The 18,486-nt window shown below is 36.1% G+C and overlaps 1 protein-coding gene across 2 annotated transcripts; it reads right to left on the reverse strand.

Moving 5' to 3' along the window:
• Positions 1-19: 19 nt before the first annotated feature.
• On the reverse strand, positions 20-14,960 carry nr1h4 (nuclear receptor subfamily 1, group H, member 4). 2 transcript variants are annotated; one of them, XM_060878069.1, is made up of 10 exons: positions 14,802-14,960; positions 13,351-13,516; positions 11,573-11,950; positions 10,571-10,711; positions 7,850-7,992; positions 7,427-7,525; positions 7,035-7,134; positions 6,756-6,902; positions 1,478-1,591; positions 20-483 (listed from the first exon to the last, which is right to left on the reverse strand). In XM_060878069.1, exons 2-10 carry the CDS (start codon positions 13,445-13,447, stop codon positions 245-247), a joined length of 1,458 nt encoding a protein of 485 aa, XP_060734052.1. In that variant the 5' UTR covers positions 13,448-13,516; positions 14,802-14,960; the 3' UTR covers positions 20-244. The 2 variants fall into 2 exon arrangements, with proteins under 2 accessions (XP_060734052.1, XP_060734053.1); XM_060878070.1 differs by lacking the exons at positions 13,351-13,516; positions 14,802-14,960 and adding an exon at positions 12,811-13,101.
• Between the last annotated feature and the right edge of the window lie 3,526 nt (positions 14,961-18,486).

Below are 18,486 nucleotides of genomic sequence, written 5' to 3' on the forward strand. Positions count from 1 at the left end.
ATATCAAAATCCACGCAAATACGAACATCATATTTATTTTGCAATTATATCATAGGTATTTCATTCCTTAAGCATTTTAGTGACAGATAACCCAACAATATTCATTACATTCAATTAATTGCAGTCTTAAAAACACAATCTGTGTCTCCCATATTAGAGGCACAGCTTGACACAACTCCCAGGAACTAAAACCCTATTTTAAAAGTTCTTAATGTCTAGATTCCTTTCTCCTCTTCTTGCAGAGTCACTGTACATCCCAGATTTCACAAAGCAGTGGGTTAAACTTGTGGTCACTCGTGCGCCATGACTCCAGCATCTCAGCATGGTGGTGATGCAGCGTGCGCAGCTCGGTTAGTCGGCCCAGCAGTCGGGCAAAATGCTGTGGCCACTGAGGGTGCTTTAGCTTGCAGACCTTCCTCAGCACCTCTAGCATGGCTTCCTGGAGTCGCTCCACAGCCTGCTGGTCCCTAATATATGGCCGATCTACCAGAACAAAAATAGCATCAGGAATATATCAGATTTAAGAGATGCTTAAATCTTAATCTGATTTTCAACTTTTAAACCTTCCATTTCAGTCCTAATTGGTGAAAATTTTGCAACGCACTGTATATAATATATAATGACACAAAAAGCATAATGCCTGAGTATTTTGAGCATTATTTCATCAGGTCTAATTTCTGCATTTATTTAAAAGCACACTCTTAAATCCCAATATCACCCAGCAAATCTCAGACAGTAGCAGATATTTCACCAAAAATAAGATATATGTAGATATATGGCACTTAAAATCAACAAGACAATAACAATATAATGCTTCTCAAACAGATGATGTACTTAGATAACAACCAACAATCATCACTACATGAAAATTTCTGAAGAACGCCTAGAAATATGGTCACATTACACAAGGTCATTTAAGACTAACCAATAAGGAAAAGGTGGTTGCTAAGGAAAAACAAGGTTTTGAGAATACTCCCTTCATTTATTATTAACTATTTAAATAGTCTTTTAATGTTTAAACTTCCTGAATGACAATATTTGAAACCGTTTTCATTTCATGACAATGAAAGGAAGCTCATGAAGGAAGCTCATGAAACCATAAAACAACAAATAATCTATTGGGATATTTATCTAGCAATTTTACAAAAAAATTAAATATATGGATCTCTGGAAAATTGTCCGTAGTGCGTGATTGCGTGAGTGAATGATAGTGGGTGTGTGCCCTGCGATAGGTTGGCACTCCATCCAGGGTGTATCCTGCCTTGATGCCCAATGATGCCTGAGATTCCCCCCAGGCTCCCCGTGAGCCGAGTATAGTTCGGATAAGCGGTAGAAAATGAATGAATGAATGAATGAATGAATGAAATATATGGGACATCATCAACCATTCGTTGATACAACCGGGCTGGAGGAAATAAAAATCGCAGCTCAGCTGTTAATGAATCAATAGGTAATTTTTTGATGGACATTTACACACCTGGAGATAGAATAGTGATGGCTGTTAGGAGAGCATGTTCCTCTTGCATCATCTGCAGCTCCCCAATACTTTTGTAAAAGTTAAACATTGGGACAATAAACTCCTCAGATATCCCTGTGGTGAAAATCAGAAGCAGAAAGGAAACTTAATGTTAATACACTTAAAGTGCACAGTGATGCCTGGCTTTATTCCTAACTAGTAATTGTATTACTTCCCTAACCAAGTTCACGTTAAAGCTGAATGCAAAAACAAAACCCTCAGTTTCTCATTTTTAGTTGAGTTACAGTTGGATTATGTAGGATTCAAAGTTCAATGTGTCATAGCTTATCCCACATTGTAACAAGCTCCAGAAGTCTGTGACCACTTTTGACATAAGACACCTGGATAGATTTCCGTCACCAAGAACATAGCAGACAAAGTCTAAAGAGTTGAACTGACTGAAAACAAACAACAAATCTATCTATCTATCTATCTATCTATCTATCTATCTATCTATCTATCTATCTATCTATCTATCTATCTATCTATCTATCTATCACAAAATGTAAAGGATTTAACACAACCGACTGAAAACAAACAAAAAATCTCATGGCAATTGAGATTTGTAATAAGCAGTAGAAAATGTAATTAAAAATGTAAAGAAAGAGAAATTTTCTTTTGAGATTTGTTTGTTTGTTTTCAGGTGGTTGTGTTCAATTCTTTACATTTTGTGATAGATAGATACAGTAGACAGACAGACAGACAGACAGACAGACAGACAGACATAGATAGATAGATAGATAGATAGATAGATAGATAGATAGATAGATAGATAGATAGATAGATAGATAGATAGATAGATAGATAGATGATAGAGCTTTTTAAAGATTTTTAATTTAATCTTAGTAGAAATTAAGGTTATTTTAGAAAGAAAGAAAGAAAGAAAGAAAGTTAAAGCTGATGCAACAGTGAAAAGGTATTTTAGCTGATAATTATGCATTAAAATGAATTTAAAAATATAGTATAGTATAGATAGATAGATAGATAGATAGATAGATAGATAGATAGATAGATAGATAGATAGATAATGATAAAATATTTATGAATCTGCCAAAATAGTAATTATTAAAAAACAAAGTACATTTATTTAAGAATTTATAAATAAATCACTTATATAGTCTCAAGGCAGTTTGCAATAAAAGGGCTGTAAAGCATATAGCCACTAGGAGGCAGTTTGATACATCACATATAATGCAATCCTAACAAGTGCATGTCACACTAATACTTAAACAATCCATCTACTACAGGTTGTTTGTTACAGGAGAAGTTACATCTTCTCATACAAACAACATTTTTTTCCCCATTTTCTAGCGACAAACTACTTTCTGCTATCAAGAGTGCATTTCTGGAACACAAAACTCAGAACACTACATAAATAACTATTTATAAGACTGAATGTGTGAATTTAAAGCCAATCACAGATGAAGGAGATTATTATTAAGGTTATTACAGATGAGGGCAAGCCATGAAACTGGGTCTGGCTGAAGCTGGTCTTCACATGCAGCTGTGCATGTGTTTCCACATTCAGAGGGATTCTCAGGAACACCCATCCATTTGGAGCTTGTTTTGAAGGGCTCGCCTGCTTTGTGTGAGGTCTTTGTCTATATCGTTATCATTGGTGCAATTATTATTCTTTGTTGGTTATGAGAGCCTAGAGCTCTATTTTGATGTAAAGCATTCAGCATGAAGAGCCAGGAGATGATATCTCATTCGAATCAGCCAATCAGGGGAGCCCTCATTCAAAGGTCATTAAATGCTGTGAGGTGATTCATTTTATCTCCATGAGCGAACTGGTGTTGCAGTGATTTTAATAATTCAATTTTTACACACTGAAACAAACAAATAAATAGTCTTATATAAGGGAAACCATTCTGAAAATTCGTAGTAAAGATCCAGGATGCTCAAGTATGTTAGAGAGAGAGAGAGAGAAAGAGAGAGAGAGAGAGAGAGAGAGAGAGAGAGAGAGAGAGAGAGAGAGAGAGCGCTCTATTTATTTATTTATTTGTTTGTTTGTTTGTTTGTTTATTTATTTATTTGCTCGGGCAGATGCAATCATCCCTAGATCCTTAACTTCTTTTAAATAACCATTGAAAACCTTTCAGATTGAGGGATAACATTTGTCACCAGCTTTCCCCAAAGAGACGGATGGAGAAACAGACTTTGCATACACAGGCAGATCAAAGACCCTTCAAACCAGAGAAATGTCAGGAGCGCAAAGAGGCAGAGAGACGGACAATAGAGCTCTCGATGTTCAGATAGAGAACAATAGCCTCTTTAGACAGAAGCGTTCTTTTTTGCTTTGGATGGCCTTTGGTGTGAATATTTCTAAGCTCTTACAGAGGGACAGAGTGACAGTTCCTCCTGCAGTGCATTCACTATATAGAAATATCAATAACACTGAGATGACAGCACTCCATCAACCCCCAAAGGACCGAACAAGCTGAAATGTAATTTTCAAATGTATTTTGCTGCACTCTCAAGGAAGCTTTAAAACTCATAGGAACTGCATTTGATTCATGACATGATAGGAAAATGAGCTGTGATTTGACCACAAATGATGAATCCACTTATTATATCATGTACTGTACATATGGCCCCAATGAAACACAGCCTAAGAAAAATTTAAAGAATATAGTAAATGTCCAAAGACCCGAAGAAATAGTAAAATAAAAATAAGAAAAGTTTAAAAAAGAAGAATTTAGAGGTTAAATAAAAAAAAAGACATTATTGGTGTGTTTCTTTCTGTAGAAAATAGAACCATTTCCTAATATCACTACAGCTACACATATGTAGTCATGTGACCTCTGTTTCTAATTTAGATGAAGTCAAATTCAATTATGATTTATTTATACATTTATGTAAATTAGCCAAGTTTCCATCCAAATTTAAAAAAGCATTGGTTCAGAGAAATTAAACTCTGAACGTTAATATTATAATAAACTAAGAAATATGGACCTGATTGTTTTACTATTGATATGACACTATATAATACCCTCAAAACCATTATATGCATATTTACATCCAGGGCAATACTTGATGATGCCTCTTATTATGCAAATGTGCTTTAGAAGATTAGCCTTTTGGACATATTTTATATTTATGTTTATTTATTAAAGGCTTAAAAGTAAATCTGTTTCCACTTGAACCCAGCGCTGTATCCATTTGTAATTTACAGTTGAGGCCAAAATTATTAGCCCCCCAGGAATTTTGGAACATTTTCCTAAAGATCTTTCCAATGTTTGCAGCATTGATAAAACTTGATATAATCAAACATTCGCCAGTGCTATTTAGTAGCTTTTGGTACATTTTGGAATATAAAATACATTTTTAGGCTTGCTTTATAATCAAATATAGTGAAAATGGGGTGGTCAAAAATATTAGCCCCTTGTGAATATTTGCTTTCAAAACACACCCAATTAATCAATCAGCTTTCAAAACACACCTAATTAATCAATCAGCTTTCAAACCACACCTGTGCAGTCAATTGGCTTCCTAACAACACCTGGGCATTCAATCAGCATTAAAGGACTCCAAGGAACAGGGCACTTGAACACATTATTGGGAGAGACTACTTTTACTCACCATGCCAAAGACAAAGGAAATCAGTCTTGAGCTCAGAAAGAAGATAGTGGAGGCTCATGATAAGGGGGAAGGCTATACTGCCATTTCCAAGCTTTTCACAGTGTCTAGAACCGCCGTACGTTGCATCATTGCCAAGTACAAGGAGACAAATTCTGTAAGAAACAAACCTGGGCGTGGTCGTAAGCGCAAGATTTCAAGAACCCTGGAGAGGAAAATAGTCAGAGATATCAGCAAGATGCCCCAGACATCTGCCAAGATGATTGTTGCTGACCTGGCCTCTTCTGGAGTTGATGTTTCAAGGAACACAGTTGTGAGGGCTCTTCATCGTGGTGGGCTTCAGGGCCATCGTCCCAGAAGAACCCCTTTACTCAAACAGCGGCACATCACAGCTAGACTGAGGTTTGCCCGTGAACATTTGAAAGGTAAAGATGAGTTTTGGGAGTCTGTGCTTTGGTCTGATGAGACTAAACTGGAACTGTTTGGGCACATGGATGTTGCTTATGTTTGTCGAAGAAACTGTGAGGCCTTCAACCCTAAGAACACAGTTCCCACAGTTAAACATGGTGGTGGGAGCATCATGCTGTGGGGCTATTTTGCAGCTTCAGGCACAGGGAGCCTTGTTCGGGTGCATGGCATCATGAAAAAAGAAAATTATGTTGACATTTTGAGGGATAATATGCAGAAATCTGCTCGTAGTCTAGCCTTAGGTCGTCGCTGGGTCTTCCAACAAGACAATGACCCAAAGCATACATCGAAATTGGTCCAACAGTTCCTGAAGGATACCAAAACAAAGGTCCTGGAGTGGCCCGCACAGAGCCCAGACCTCAATCCTATTGAGAATCTGTGGCGAGTGCTCAAAGTGAATGTCCATGCTCGGAAACCACGTAATTTGGACCAGCTGGAGCAATTTGCAATGGAAGAATGGGCTAAAATCCCTCAGGAAACCTGTGCCAACCTAGTAAAGAACTACTCTAAGAGGTTGTTGTCAGTTGTGGCTCAGAAAGGGTTCACTATTGACTATTAATGACCGGGGGCTAATAATTTTGGACGTTTCATTTTTGCCCTTTCTTGTTTCAACTCACTATTTCAATTAAATATCCTAATCAAACTTAGTGGAGATTTTGTCTTTGTTATTTTGGAAACAAACACACTATAAAACACTTGTTGTTAATGGTCATTTCCATGGAGAAATCAAGAGTTTTGTCTAATTTCATAAGGGGGCTAATAATTTTGGCCTCAACTGTACATCTCTAGATAATAAAGAGAAATATCTTAGGTTCCTTAATTAGAACAGACTGATGCATTATTTATGTTAACCTTTATGAATGGCATCTAACAGGGCAAGTATACTGCTGTGGGTTTATCCTAGCATTTGCTTTTAATTCAATGCTCATTTATTGCTTATTAACAGACTTAAATTGTCACTGTAGATTGAATAAACACATGGACAATGCATTCAATTTAAGCAGACTAGTTCAAGGTAACACCTGTATCATACTATTCAATAACTCACAGGTAACAAGTCACGGATTGTTGAGCAGGATTATAAAATGTTGCCCCACTTCTGTTTAACATGAAGAGTTTTTTTGAAGCACTTCACAGCTATGATATAAGTGATGACAGTCCTAGAATGTTGTTCGTGATAAAAGGCACCTACCACTCTTTCTTATTCGCTCCTCCAGCACCTCTGTGTGTCCCTGAGGCAGCTTCTTGATGAAGGCCTGGGCTGAACGCAGGAACATTGCCTCAACTGCTGAACCCTTTAGTAGAGCGATCTGATCTTCATGGTCCAGAGACTGGAAACCTGCTCACAGATCATCAAAAAGCTACTACATGACACTTCTATCTGAAATTGCTTACAGTATATATGAAATTGGTAAAACAAACAAAAAAAAATACTGTTGACAAGATTGATATCCTTAAAAAATATTCTGACCTGGGATATTTTTTGTGAACTCGACCAGAACCTGAACATGGCTGGTTGCCATTTCAGTCAAAAGGAGGAAGTTCTCCTCTGTGCTGAACTGTTCTTGGAGCTGTAATTAGTGGGACACTTTAGCAAATTACTACTGTAGATTTTTTTATCATAATAAGAGTGGTTAACGGGACTTATACAACCATACTCAAACTGAAGCTAAACATTTACTCAGCATAGGTTCGGCTCTGTAGCAGTAGCAGAGGTTAAAGTCTTAAATTAATACATTCAATAAATGTAAGAAGAACACATTGTACTGTATAGGTGTCAAGTAGGTTTATGTCCTACTGTTAACAGGTTTCATATAATTATGTTTCATTAGTACAACACAGTACATTATATACTTAAAGTACCAGTTTCTTGGCCATGTCTGGAGGAATGCGATGTTTGTTGTAAGCATCAAGAATATAACTTAGTAAAGCCTTCTGGTCTTGACTTAGCTCCACTTTTTCCTATGATAAAAAAAGACATTTACTGTAATTAACAAAAGCTAATATGCAAAGTAATTCATATCTGCAGTGTTGCTTTTGGTCTGTCAAAGGAATTTTTCCCCAGATACACATAGGAACTTTGCACCAGGAAGTTAGTGACTGAAGTATTTAGTACCTGCTTAATAATCATTAATAAAAGTCATCATGTGTGACTTGTGATTATGTTATACTGTAATAAACCTGGATGTGTGTACATGTGCATTAGAATTAAATTAGAGATCACATTGTATAGGCACACTCTTTCATTTCCAGGCATGTGATGCTGGATATAAAGAGAGCACTCACTTTTAAATTTTTTGTTGTGGATGTGACCTGTTTTGCATCTCCACTGTCTCCCACTTCTGTATCATCTGTTGTACCATCTTCTGATGAAGACTTAGGGTTTTTCCTCAGCCTTTTGGACTTGCACTGGATCTCTGTTAGTAAACCTGGTTACAACAGACAAAAACAACTTAATTCCATTCACTTGACCTAAATTTTATTTCTATAGTGCTTGCAACAATAGGTACTGACGAATATAGCTTTATAGTAATATAGAAATTCAGAATATCCAGAAACCTTGAGAGGAACCAGACTCAAAATGGAACCATCCTCATTTATTTATATTTGTTGTGCACTATTACATCAGACTTGCAAATATTATGAACAGCAGATATGTTAATCCCTCTCCACTGCTTCTCTCTTTCTGCCCATCCTGAGGCATCCAGAAATTGTACCAGCTCAGATCGTCTTCCGTGCGATGAAGATTTTGGACCTCCACTGAGCTGAGGCCGACTCTGAGAATCCTGAGGCATCAAGAGCTCCAGTTAGACTCTGCGATACTAAAGAGGAGATGTGAACTCCATGCGATCTTTTGCATCAATACAACATTTGTTAGACTGTATATTTATAATCACAGCCTCCAGTGTCACCCATATGAGGATGGGTTCCCCTTTGAGTCTGGTTCCTCTCAAGGTTTCTTCCTTAAACATCTAAGATACTTTTTCCTTGCCACTGCTGCCTGAGTCACCTCAGACTTGCTCATAGGGGATAAATACATACACATTGTGAACTAAATATATCTAATATTAATCTTGACTTTTGTATTCTATTAATCTTTATATTATTCTTTATATTAAACTTTTGTTCTATGTTTATGTTCTGTAAAGCTTCTTTGAGACAATGTCAATTGTAAAAAGTGCTATACAAATAAACTTGAATTGAATTTATTTATATATGTGATTATAAATAATGTCCTTTCTAAAACTATATATGGTGGAATATATATATATATATACATATATATATATATATATATATATATATATATATATATATATATATATATATATATTTTTTTTTTTTTTTTTTTAATTGATGGTGCACCCTGCATTCATGTTAAATCCATAATGAATCCAAAAATCATGCTGATGCTCATTATATTTTGTTTAGAAACTCCTGGTTGTAATGGAGCATCAGTTGATGTATCATTACAACCAGGAGTTTCTAAACAAAATATAATGAGCATCAGCATGATTTTTGGATTCATTATGGATTTAACATGAATGCAGAGGGCACCATCAATTAAAAACTTATGTCGGATACATATACATATGTTGGATAAGAACACACAGACGAGAGGATGAACCAATTTTTTTTTGCTTATATCATGCACAGAGTGCATTCTGTCTCTTTCTGTGTATAACCTTGGAGGTAACTTCATTTTTGTGTTTATGCATTACAAACTCTCTATACAATAAAAAACCTCAAAATTTTATATTTAGAAATTCACTTTTAAATGTATATTACATTTAAAAAATAGGTGTTTAGTTGATGATATTACATAAGAGTGAGCTGTAGGGAACTGCCCCCTCAGTGAATAAGAAAAGACTCTAGGACAGTCTTTGGACACTTTCCAAGCCAAATTAGCAGCTGTTTGACTGGACATGCAGTGGGAACAGGCTGAACGCTGAATGCCTGCTGCCTACAATATTTATATAAATGTTAATGCACTATTGATGAGCAACAGGAGCTGAGTACAGCCTGCTCTCCACTGTACCTTGTCAGCTCCATGCACTGCAGTGTGCCTAATTATGGTTCATCACTGGGAAGCCCATATGAATGCATTCATCACACCAACCCTTACTGTCGGCTGTTCTTTCATTCTAGTAAAACTCATTTAGACACATTCTCAGTTAACCTCCTGAGCTGCAAGACCTCATGGGTGATCCACAATTCTATTCACATTTTTATAGAAACAATGGGCTTTCTACAGAGGTTTCACTTAATATCCTGTCTTACAGGGAAACACTCTTGTAGGGATATAGAGAGACCCAGTTCCACTGTGTGACAGCACAGTTGTGCAGCAGGTAATGGTTTCCTTTCAAAGTTGAAGGGTTCCTGATTTAATCTTGAGCTTAGGTTACTGTCTATGGAGAGTATTGTATCTTCTCCCAGTGTCACTTTTGAATTTTATAGAATTCTGTGCTTTCCTTCTACCTCCGGCAAAATCATGCTGTTTGGTGAATTGGCTACGCTAAATTGCTCCTAGGTGTATGTATGTGTGTGCATGATGCCTTGTGATAGACTGCTACAGTACAGTATGTCATTCAGGGAGTATTATTTATTTATTTACATTTTTAACCCTATTGTCACACTTTTATGAACTGTCTGACTTCTTGTCTATACGTTGCAGTATATTAGCTTCAGATTCTGCAATAATCACTATCTGTTTGATCTCAGCCAGTGTCCACAGCCTGACTGTCTATCTATCTACTTCTACTATTAGGTAGAAGTAAACATTTGGGGTGCACTATGGCTGAGCATCTCAATAAATTTTTATCTAAACAACATCTCAATAAAATTATACTACAATTTAAAGATACAAGTCTTTTTAATCATTCTCTTATGTAGGTTCATTTAAACAATAGCACATAATAATTTTGTTAGGTTAGCTTTGAAATGAAATAGTGTATTTGTGTTGGTCATGGGAAATGGGTTTTTGGTCTCTGTATTTATTGTACTCACATTCTGCAAGCATTCCCATCTCCTTGCACTTCCGGAGTCTGCACTCTTGACACTTTCTCCGCATGTACATGTCCATCTCACAGTTCCCTCCACTTTTACACTTATAAACTGCATTCTTTGTTATACTTCTTCTGAAAAACCCTGCAAGAAAGCAATATATGGCATTATGTATATAACTAGTGTATTAAAGCTTTTTCTGAAATTTTTTTAAAAATTTTTTTATACAGAACACCTGACTGCCGATGGTACATTAAGTAACACATAATTTTGTTCTTTGTTAAATAAGACAATAGCTTGGGACAACAAATAGATGCTGCTTCTGTGTGACCTTGAAATTGCTTCCTTTAAATGATTAGTGTATTTCAGTGTAAGTTACACATGATGCTGTAATGCAGTACTGCTCCATTCCTAGTTCCAGGCATCAGACCTCCTCAGTCCAGTGCTTCTTGGACAAGTAATTACACATTCTAGCATGAGCTGATGAACACAATGACTTACATTAACATTGCATGGAAGCACAAGGCTCTAGTTGCCTGCGTCATTATTCAGCAGAAAGCTGAGAGGGAACCAAATCTAGACTAGGCGTGAGGGAGCATCGAGCCTCTGGGACTTGAAGAGTACAGCCCAGTGGCTGCCCTTTGGGCATTGTCCATGCACAGGTGGAATTACACTGGCAGTCATTCAGCCAAGGCTTTTTCAAAGAGCTAAAATTGGGTTGTGTGTCATACAGGTATACTGCGTCAGAGTTATAGGGGCTGAGTTACTGTCTCATATGTGCTATGATGATGTACGTTTCATTGTGTCATTTAGTGTTTATGTGAGGAATTTAGAGGAAGATGAACTAGTCACTGAAATAGACATTTGGCATTATATTATTAATGGAAGGCTACAGATAATCCATTGGAATGATATGTCCACAAATTCTGGGGGTTGATGAAATACGGCAGCATATGTTACACCATAAGATCATCTCAAACCAACAAAGCAATCTCTGTTCTTCACCTTTACATCCTTCACATGTCAGGGCATTATAGTGATACCCAGAGGCTTTGTCCCCACACACCACACATAGTTCTTCTCCTTTGAACCTGCCTAAATGGGCAGCATGTCTGGGTCTCTTATACACATTGGGAACAACAGGGGTTGGCTCCTCGATTTCTGTCTCGAAATTTCCCTCTAGTGGGCCTTTTCGTAGTTCCAGCATGGATGATGGAGAGCACCACTCCTCTGTGTTGTACTGGGGATAGTAATGCTGATTGGAGTAGTATGATGGCGAGGGCATGGCCTGCTCCATTGTGGAGTACTGCATGCCTGGATAGCTGCCGAAAGGCAAGACCTCCTGGTCCTGAAGCAGAGGGCTGCTCTGCTCTGCCAGAATATCTAAAGGAGAAGGAGACAATAGCAGGCTGTCAGTTTACACATGCCATCAAACTACAAAGATCAGGTTTACAGCATGGTGATGCTGGCACACAGTGTTAATGTGCCCTATACCAAAGCATTAATTAGCAAAACTACAACAAACAGTAGTACTGTTACCTGTTCGCTTAACAGTAGCAACAATAGCACCACAGCTTGGTAAAGTTTTGAAAGAAAATTTGTGCTAAGTATTGGCAAAGTGAACGGAAATGGTTGATGCTTCATTTCATAGCAATTAAGTCATAAAAAAGGGACAAATACTCCTAACCCTGACCTTAACCATTTCATATGAATTGAATCAAGTATATTGTTTATAGACATTTGCATGTTTTTGTATTTTTTTCTTTTTTTAATTTTTTTTTTCTACTTGAACAGCTTTAGATATATAATTTATTTTTGGTTGCACTTGACCTTTTGTTGCACTTGAATTTTGTTGCACTTGAGTCGACAATACCCTCGAATAAATTCAGAAATAATTAACTGCACACACTTTGTGCCATCCCCTAGCCATTCATTTCACTCCGAATTGACATATATTGATACATAACCCAATTGTATGAATTGTAAGAATATGTGCACATCATTTTAAAGCAAATATATTTTTCATCACTTTAAGGTTTTAAGGTATTTTTTCAGCGGCCCTACACTGACAATTTCAACAATAGCTGCTTAATGTAAAATTTATCGATAGGACCACTAAAGTGTACAGACAGCACAAAAACCTTAAGTACACTGCTTACCCATTACGCTTAAATGAGTCTAATATTAAGTTAAAAAAAATCCATACATTTCTTCTGACTCTGTACAAGACATTGTGTACCAACCTGAAGTCTTTTCCTGCCCCATGAACATTTCAGCAGGACCCAGTGTGGGCACCATTCATCTGCCTCTGGGTCAAAAACTGACCAACTGAAAACATTTTTCAATTCATCAAAATAACTCCTTTTTTGCTGCTGGAAATGAGATCTTTCATGACATAAAACCCAGTCACTCCACGATGACTTAAATCTTGGCTTAATAGTGCCAAGGGGAACAAAGGTTGCCATGGTTGCTTATTAACCTGACAGTCTCATTTCTGTATCTATTACATGTAGCTGGATCATAAAAAGCAGAGAGACTTTTAGATGTATTTTTCCAACACAGTGCATATCAATATTCTAAGACGTAATATATGTAATATACTGTAGGTACATGAATGTTTATGTAATAACCATTCATGAGACAGTGTGAATTAAATGAGAGAGAAGTCAGCAACAGTATGTCCAGTGGCTTGGATTTAGTTGTTATTCCATCATCATTTTGTCAGTATTATGTTTGCATTATTTTGCAGAGAATTCTTCTTATATAAAAATAGAACTTCTTACCAAAGAAGTGTGATCCCTCTGGCAGAGAGAAGCCATCACTTGGTGGCATCTGCAGAGGTCCCAAAACATTGACATCAGGGCCCACCCACTCATTCATCCTATGTGTGGCCCTAAGGCCAAAATATTTCTGGTTCCTCAATGCAGAATGGAAATGATGGAATTAACCCTGAGTGAAAAATATACTTAAGATCAATGCATAGTAATATACCATAAGTAACATAAGTCATTTCTATTAAGACCTAGCCATGTGTGTATGGAGTCCAGGTGAAACATGTGGGAACTGTAATTATACTGTAATCTAATTATATGTATGATTCTGAAGAAGAAGCTAATAATATAAAATACCAATAATGCTGGATGTAATAAGGCGTAAGTTCTGGATTGGAACGCATTAAGTTTCCAGAGAAATAAGAATATTTGTATAATTTGTACTATTTGGTTCTTCAAGAGCTGTGCAAGCAAAGTGCTCATGAGTTTTTAGGAGGTAAAAAAAACGTAGATATGCAAAACAATGGGTCTCACTGGACTTTTACTTCTTCTACCATATTATAATTACATTATATATATTATATGCAATTTACAAAGGTTCTCAGCACTATATTTTTATTAAACCAACCACAAATGAATCATAACTTTTCTCTCATTATATATTTATATCTATATTTATTTTATAGTTATTTTATATATAGGAGAAAAGGTAAACTGATTCAATTTAAAAGGACAGGAATTACCTGTAGAAACAGAAGCTTGGGAGAATATACAAAGGACCTATGACAAGCTCTCCACCTACTATGTACTATGTCCATATACTAGCTAATTTCCTTACAAAGTGTATTGACAGTGTACCTATTTTACAGGCCAAAGGTACAAATATTAATTGTTATAGTTTTTTTCACACAGATATTTATATAGTAATTTATTTCATATATAAAAACATTTAATTATATTTATTTCACAATCAATAATTGAAAATGTCTGATTAAAGGTGTTATCATGGACCAGCAGAACAGCTTCAATGCACCTTGGTAAAGATTTGGCAAGTCTCTTAAAAGTGAGTCCATACTGTTACTTCTGTGTCATATTGCTTGAACATTTGTAATAAAATGCATTTGTCTAATATTTTTAATGAATGACATTTAAAAATATTTAAGGATTAATCATATGTTTATGGTATTTTATTTAAAGCTAATTTTAAAGCTGAGCACAAAAGAACATGCCTCTTCTTCTACTTATCTAGAATACTAAAACAGACCAAGCACCATAGGTACTGTAATACTTTTTAGAAAATAGCATATCAGAACAGAATCATAATTAAGAAGATCTCAGTAATCAATAGCACAAAATACATTCAATTTCATAACTATATTTCTCCTTGAGGACTATAAATCTAGCAAAGTATAAGTATGCTATCAAGCCATTGCATTTCAATTATTTTGTCTGTGATATCTTACCTTTCTTAACTATTTATTCTTTGGGTTGAGCTTGGCTTCCTAGAGTCCTTCAAAACTTTACCAAATATTTAGAATCATCAGTATTCGGATACGGACAAATATCTGCTTCTGCTAGGAGCCTGGGCTGAACAGATCAGGTCATGGAGAAAGGGGACAGTAGTTATTAATTAAACTCTCTCCATTAGGGCTAATAGTCCTCCCACTAACCCCTCACCCAGCTTCTCCCATCATCCCCTAAACCTTGGCTGACAGCCCCATGAATATAGCAGCACCATCCCCTCCCTAGATATCATCCTAGCATAACTTACTCCCAAGCAGGGACCACACACACACACACACACACACACACACACACACACACACACACACATACACACAATTGCATCCTTGCATCCATTGTTATGATAAAAGACATGCCAAAATCTAAAGTCTGCTCATTTTTCTAATCAGTCAGCTTGTCTCTCATGGGTCTGGAATATATCCATAACAGATTGGAGTAACATGAATGCACCTACATGCATTCTTTTGGGAAGTGGGAACCTGGAGCAAATATATGTTCACACAGAACATGCCAAAATCCATACAGACAGCTATACGTTTCTTTTCAGTTTTGCCTTATCACCTTTTCTGCTCATACCCATACAGCACAAGTGTCATATGGAAACAATACTACAAACTCTTGGAAAACAGATGGTAAAAACATAATTACAGCTAAAGCATTTAGGGAAATATGGTTCAGTCATTCCACTCTGAGAATGTATTCTTCATCTAGTGTGTCCTATTCTCACACATATATTGCAGAAAAGAGTAGTATATGATTTGTGTCCAAATGCAGTCGAAATACGAGACATCAAAGATCTATTGGTCTCAAGTGTTGAATATGTACAAAATAGTCTTTATTCTTGAAAAACTGCCCTTAAAACTGAACTATCAATAATAACCAAATATAATGATTTCACTCACAGATTCCTCAATGTGGGCTCTTTTGGCACATTACATCCTGTTTACCTTTAGTCACCAGACTATATTTCTGAAAATAAATTCATCTAAATTATGATGAAAGCCAATGCTGTTATACTTGTGAATAAGCTCTTAATCATTTACTGGCTCTTGCTTCATCCAGAGTGGGCCTTTCTGAGTCAACACACAAAGCATTCTGAAATAAACAAAACCTTTGCCATTGGCTCTTTGCTGTTTGTGTAGTTGTCGCTCAGAGAGTGAAAAGTGGAATAGGGAGTAGTTGGCCTTGAGAGGAGGACACACACTCACACATACACATACACCACACCACACAGACACAGATCTAAAACACACACACACGTACACACACACACACACACACACACACACACACACACACACGTTTCTATCAGCTACTGTACACTGTTGTTATGGACTTTACTCACCATTATTATAACCCAGCAGAAAAGATATCAAAATTGCCAGATCAGAGACAGAAGCTATTTCATTATCAATTCTATCTAATTCTGTTAAATATTTACAAGATTTTAAATAAAGAGGAGCAGTGTACTCAGACAGTAGTGTAATATATTGAAGGCCACATTGTGTGACATTAAATGTCACATTAAATGTGTGTTTGAATCAGTTGTATAGAACCATGACAAATCATAAAAGCTTAGATAAAAGGCAGGATGGTGATGTAAAACAATTAAAAAGCTCTTTAATCTGAGAAACTGTCCCTTAAACATGAGCCATCAAAATCAAACACTGTGTTAGAGTCAGACTATGACATGGTTCATGACCTTGAACTTTTACAAGGTTGATCCAAAAAGCACATTTGAATGCTGTGGTACTATCAAGAGTGGTAAACCAGAATGGTTGCTTACATTTTTTTACCCCTGTGGTGTACTTTACTTAAAATAGAAATAATTTAGGATTAAAGAATTAAATAATGGGAAAAATGGCTATAGTATCTTTTTATGTGTGGTATTTGCAGAATAGAGAACTAAGAATACTGAACACTAGATTCGGTTGGAAAATGGAATAACATGCTGTTTTAGGAATAAAATGTTCAGATGGTTTAAAAGTGATTAAGAAAAGGATGTTTACTTTCACATGACACAAACCAGCAGAATTTTGTCAGCTCTTAATAATGACTGGCTGAGCCAAATTAAGCAAGTCAGCATACTGTAAACAAGCACAGATGAGCAGAACAGCATGATAACATGAACAGCTCACAAGATAGAGGCTCTGGTTACTGAGCATCACTGTTTACTCACTTAGCTCATTAGTGTAATACCACAAAACCGTCTCTAAATATGACACACACAAAAAAAAAACATTGTAAGGAACTAGGAATGGGCAAATGTAGATTATTCACTATGATCAACACTCTTTTTTGCAGTTTAGTTAAAATAGTGTAAGATTAAGATTAAGATTACATGCAACAAACTGCATTACTGGAATCATTATACAAATTAACTATAATAATAAATAAGAATGCATAGACAATATGAATTGAAACATCTACTTTATTTGTCTCAAATTGGACTGTTACAGATAGTACTAGCTGCAATAACTTTACATTTAAACATCTATTTTTTCAATAAATTTACATTGACAATAGAGTTACGCTGTACTTATAAAAGAGGCACATTGCTGGTTTTGAACATGATTTATTACATTTTCATCTTGTGTTGGTGCTGAACTGGTACAATAATCAAAAGACATAACATAAATACTATATTTATATGATTTAGGGGTTCCTTGTGGAACGCCATTAATTCTAGAGATCCTTAATGTTAAAATATTGAAGGCATTTTGGTTAATTTGCCAGGTTTAGAAAGAAACCTGAAGGTTGAACCCTAAAATAGCAATGCAAATAAGCAACGTGAAGAAGTACAGTATAGCTCAGAGTGTTTTCGATGATCCAGTATAAATATTCACACAAATTGTATATTTACCTTTTATTGCATAGGTTACAACAACAGGCCTTAATAAATCAAAGTAAATACACATGTAAATGCATAATTTTTGCTTATTGATAAAGAATGAGGATAAATCTCAAATTAATAATTTGATTTGCATGATCATTTCTTCCATCCATTATCTGTAGCACTTATCCTACACAGGGTCACCCGAACCTGGAGTCTGTCCCAGGGCACAAGATAGGGGACAGCCTATGGACCAGACTATGGACAATTTAGAGATGCCAATCAGCCTACAAGGCATGTCTTTGGAGTGGGACAGGAAACCAGAACTAACTGGAAAATATCCCAGAAGCACAGGGAGTATAGAAAAACTTCACACCTACCGGCCAGAGGAATGAATCAAATCCCCATCCCCAGAAGTGTGAGGCAAACCATAAGCCATCTTTCCCCAAGATTATTTCATGTTGTTTTACAACACCAATAAGAGAGTTAGATTATTTATATAAATCTTAATACTTAATGAAATACTTGAATCTTTCTTTTTGGATTTTCTGGATCTGCAGGATTCTCAAAATGAAATATGAAGAAACAGACAAAATATTTTAGATAAAAATCTTAGCATAGCCCATCACATAACCACAGAGACTGATGTCTAACAAAGAACTCGGACCTCATCAATGGGTTTACGCAGTTTCAGAGAGGATAGACGAAAAAGTCAAAAAGGACACAAAATAAAATTAATTGCAAAATAAAGCTACTATTATATTGCACAACCACATGGGTAAGGTTGCATG

The sequence above is a fragment of the Tachysurus vachellii genome, chromosome 9 (assembly GCF_030014155.1).
Source record: "Tachysurus vachellii isolate PV-2020 chromosome 9, HZAU_Pvac_v1, whole genome shotgun sequence".
NCBI classification, from domain to species: Eukaryota; Metazoa; Chordata; class Actinopteri; order Siluriformes; family Bagridae; genus Tachysurus; species Tachysurus vachellii.

Coding starts and splice junctions, on each gene's coding strand:
- nr1h4 (XM_060878069.1), bottom strand. CDS start 13,447: ATGAATGAGTGGGTGGGCCCTGATGTCAATGTTTTGGGACCTCTGCAG. Junction 11,951..13,350: donor AGAGGGATCACACTTCTTTG/GTAAGAAGTTCT, acceptor CTTCTCCTTTAG/ATATTCTGGCAGAGCAGAGC. Junction 7,526..7,849: donor CCACAACAAAAAATTTAAAA/GTGAGTGCTCTC, acceptor TTTTTATCATAG/GAAAAAGTGGAGCTAAGTCA.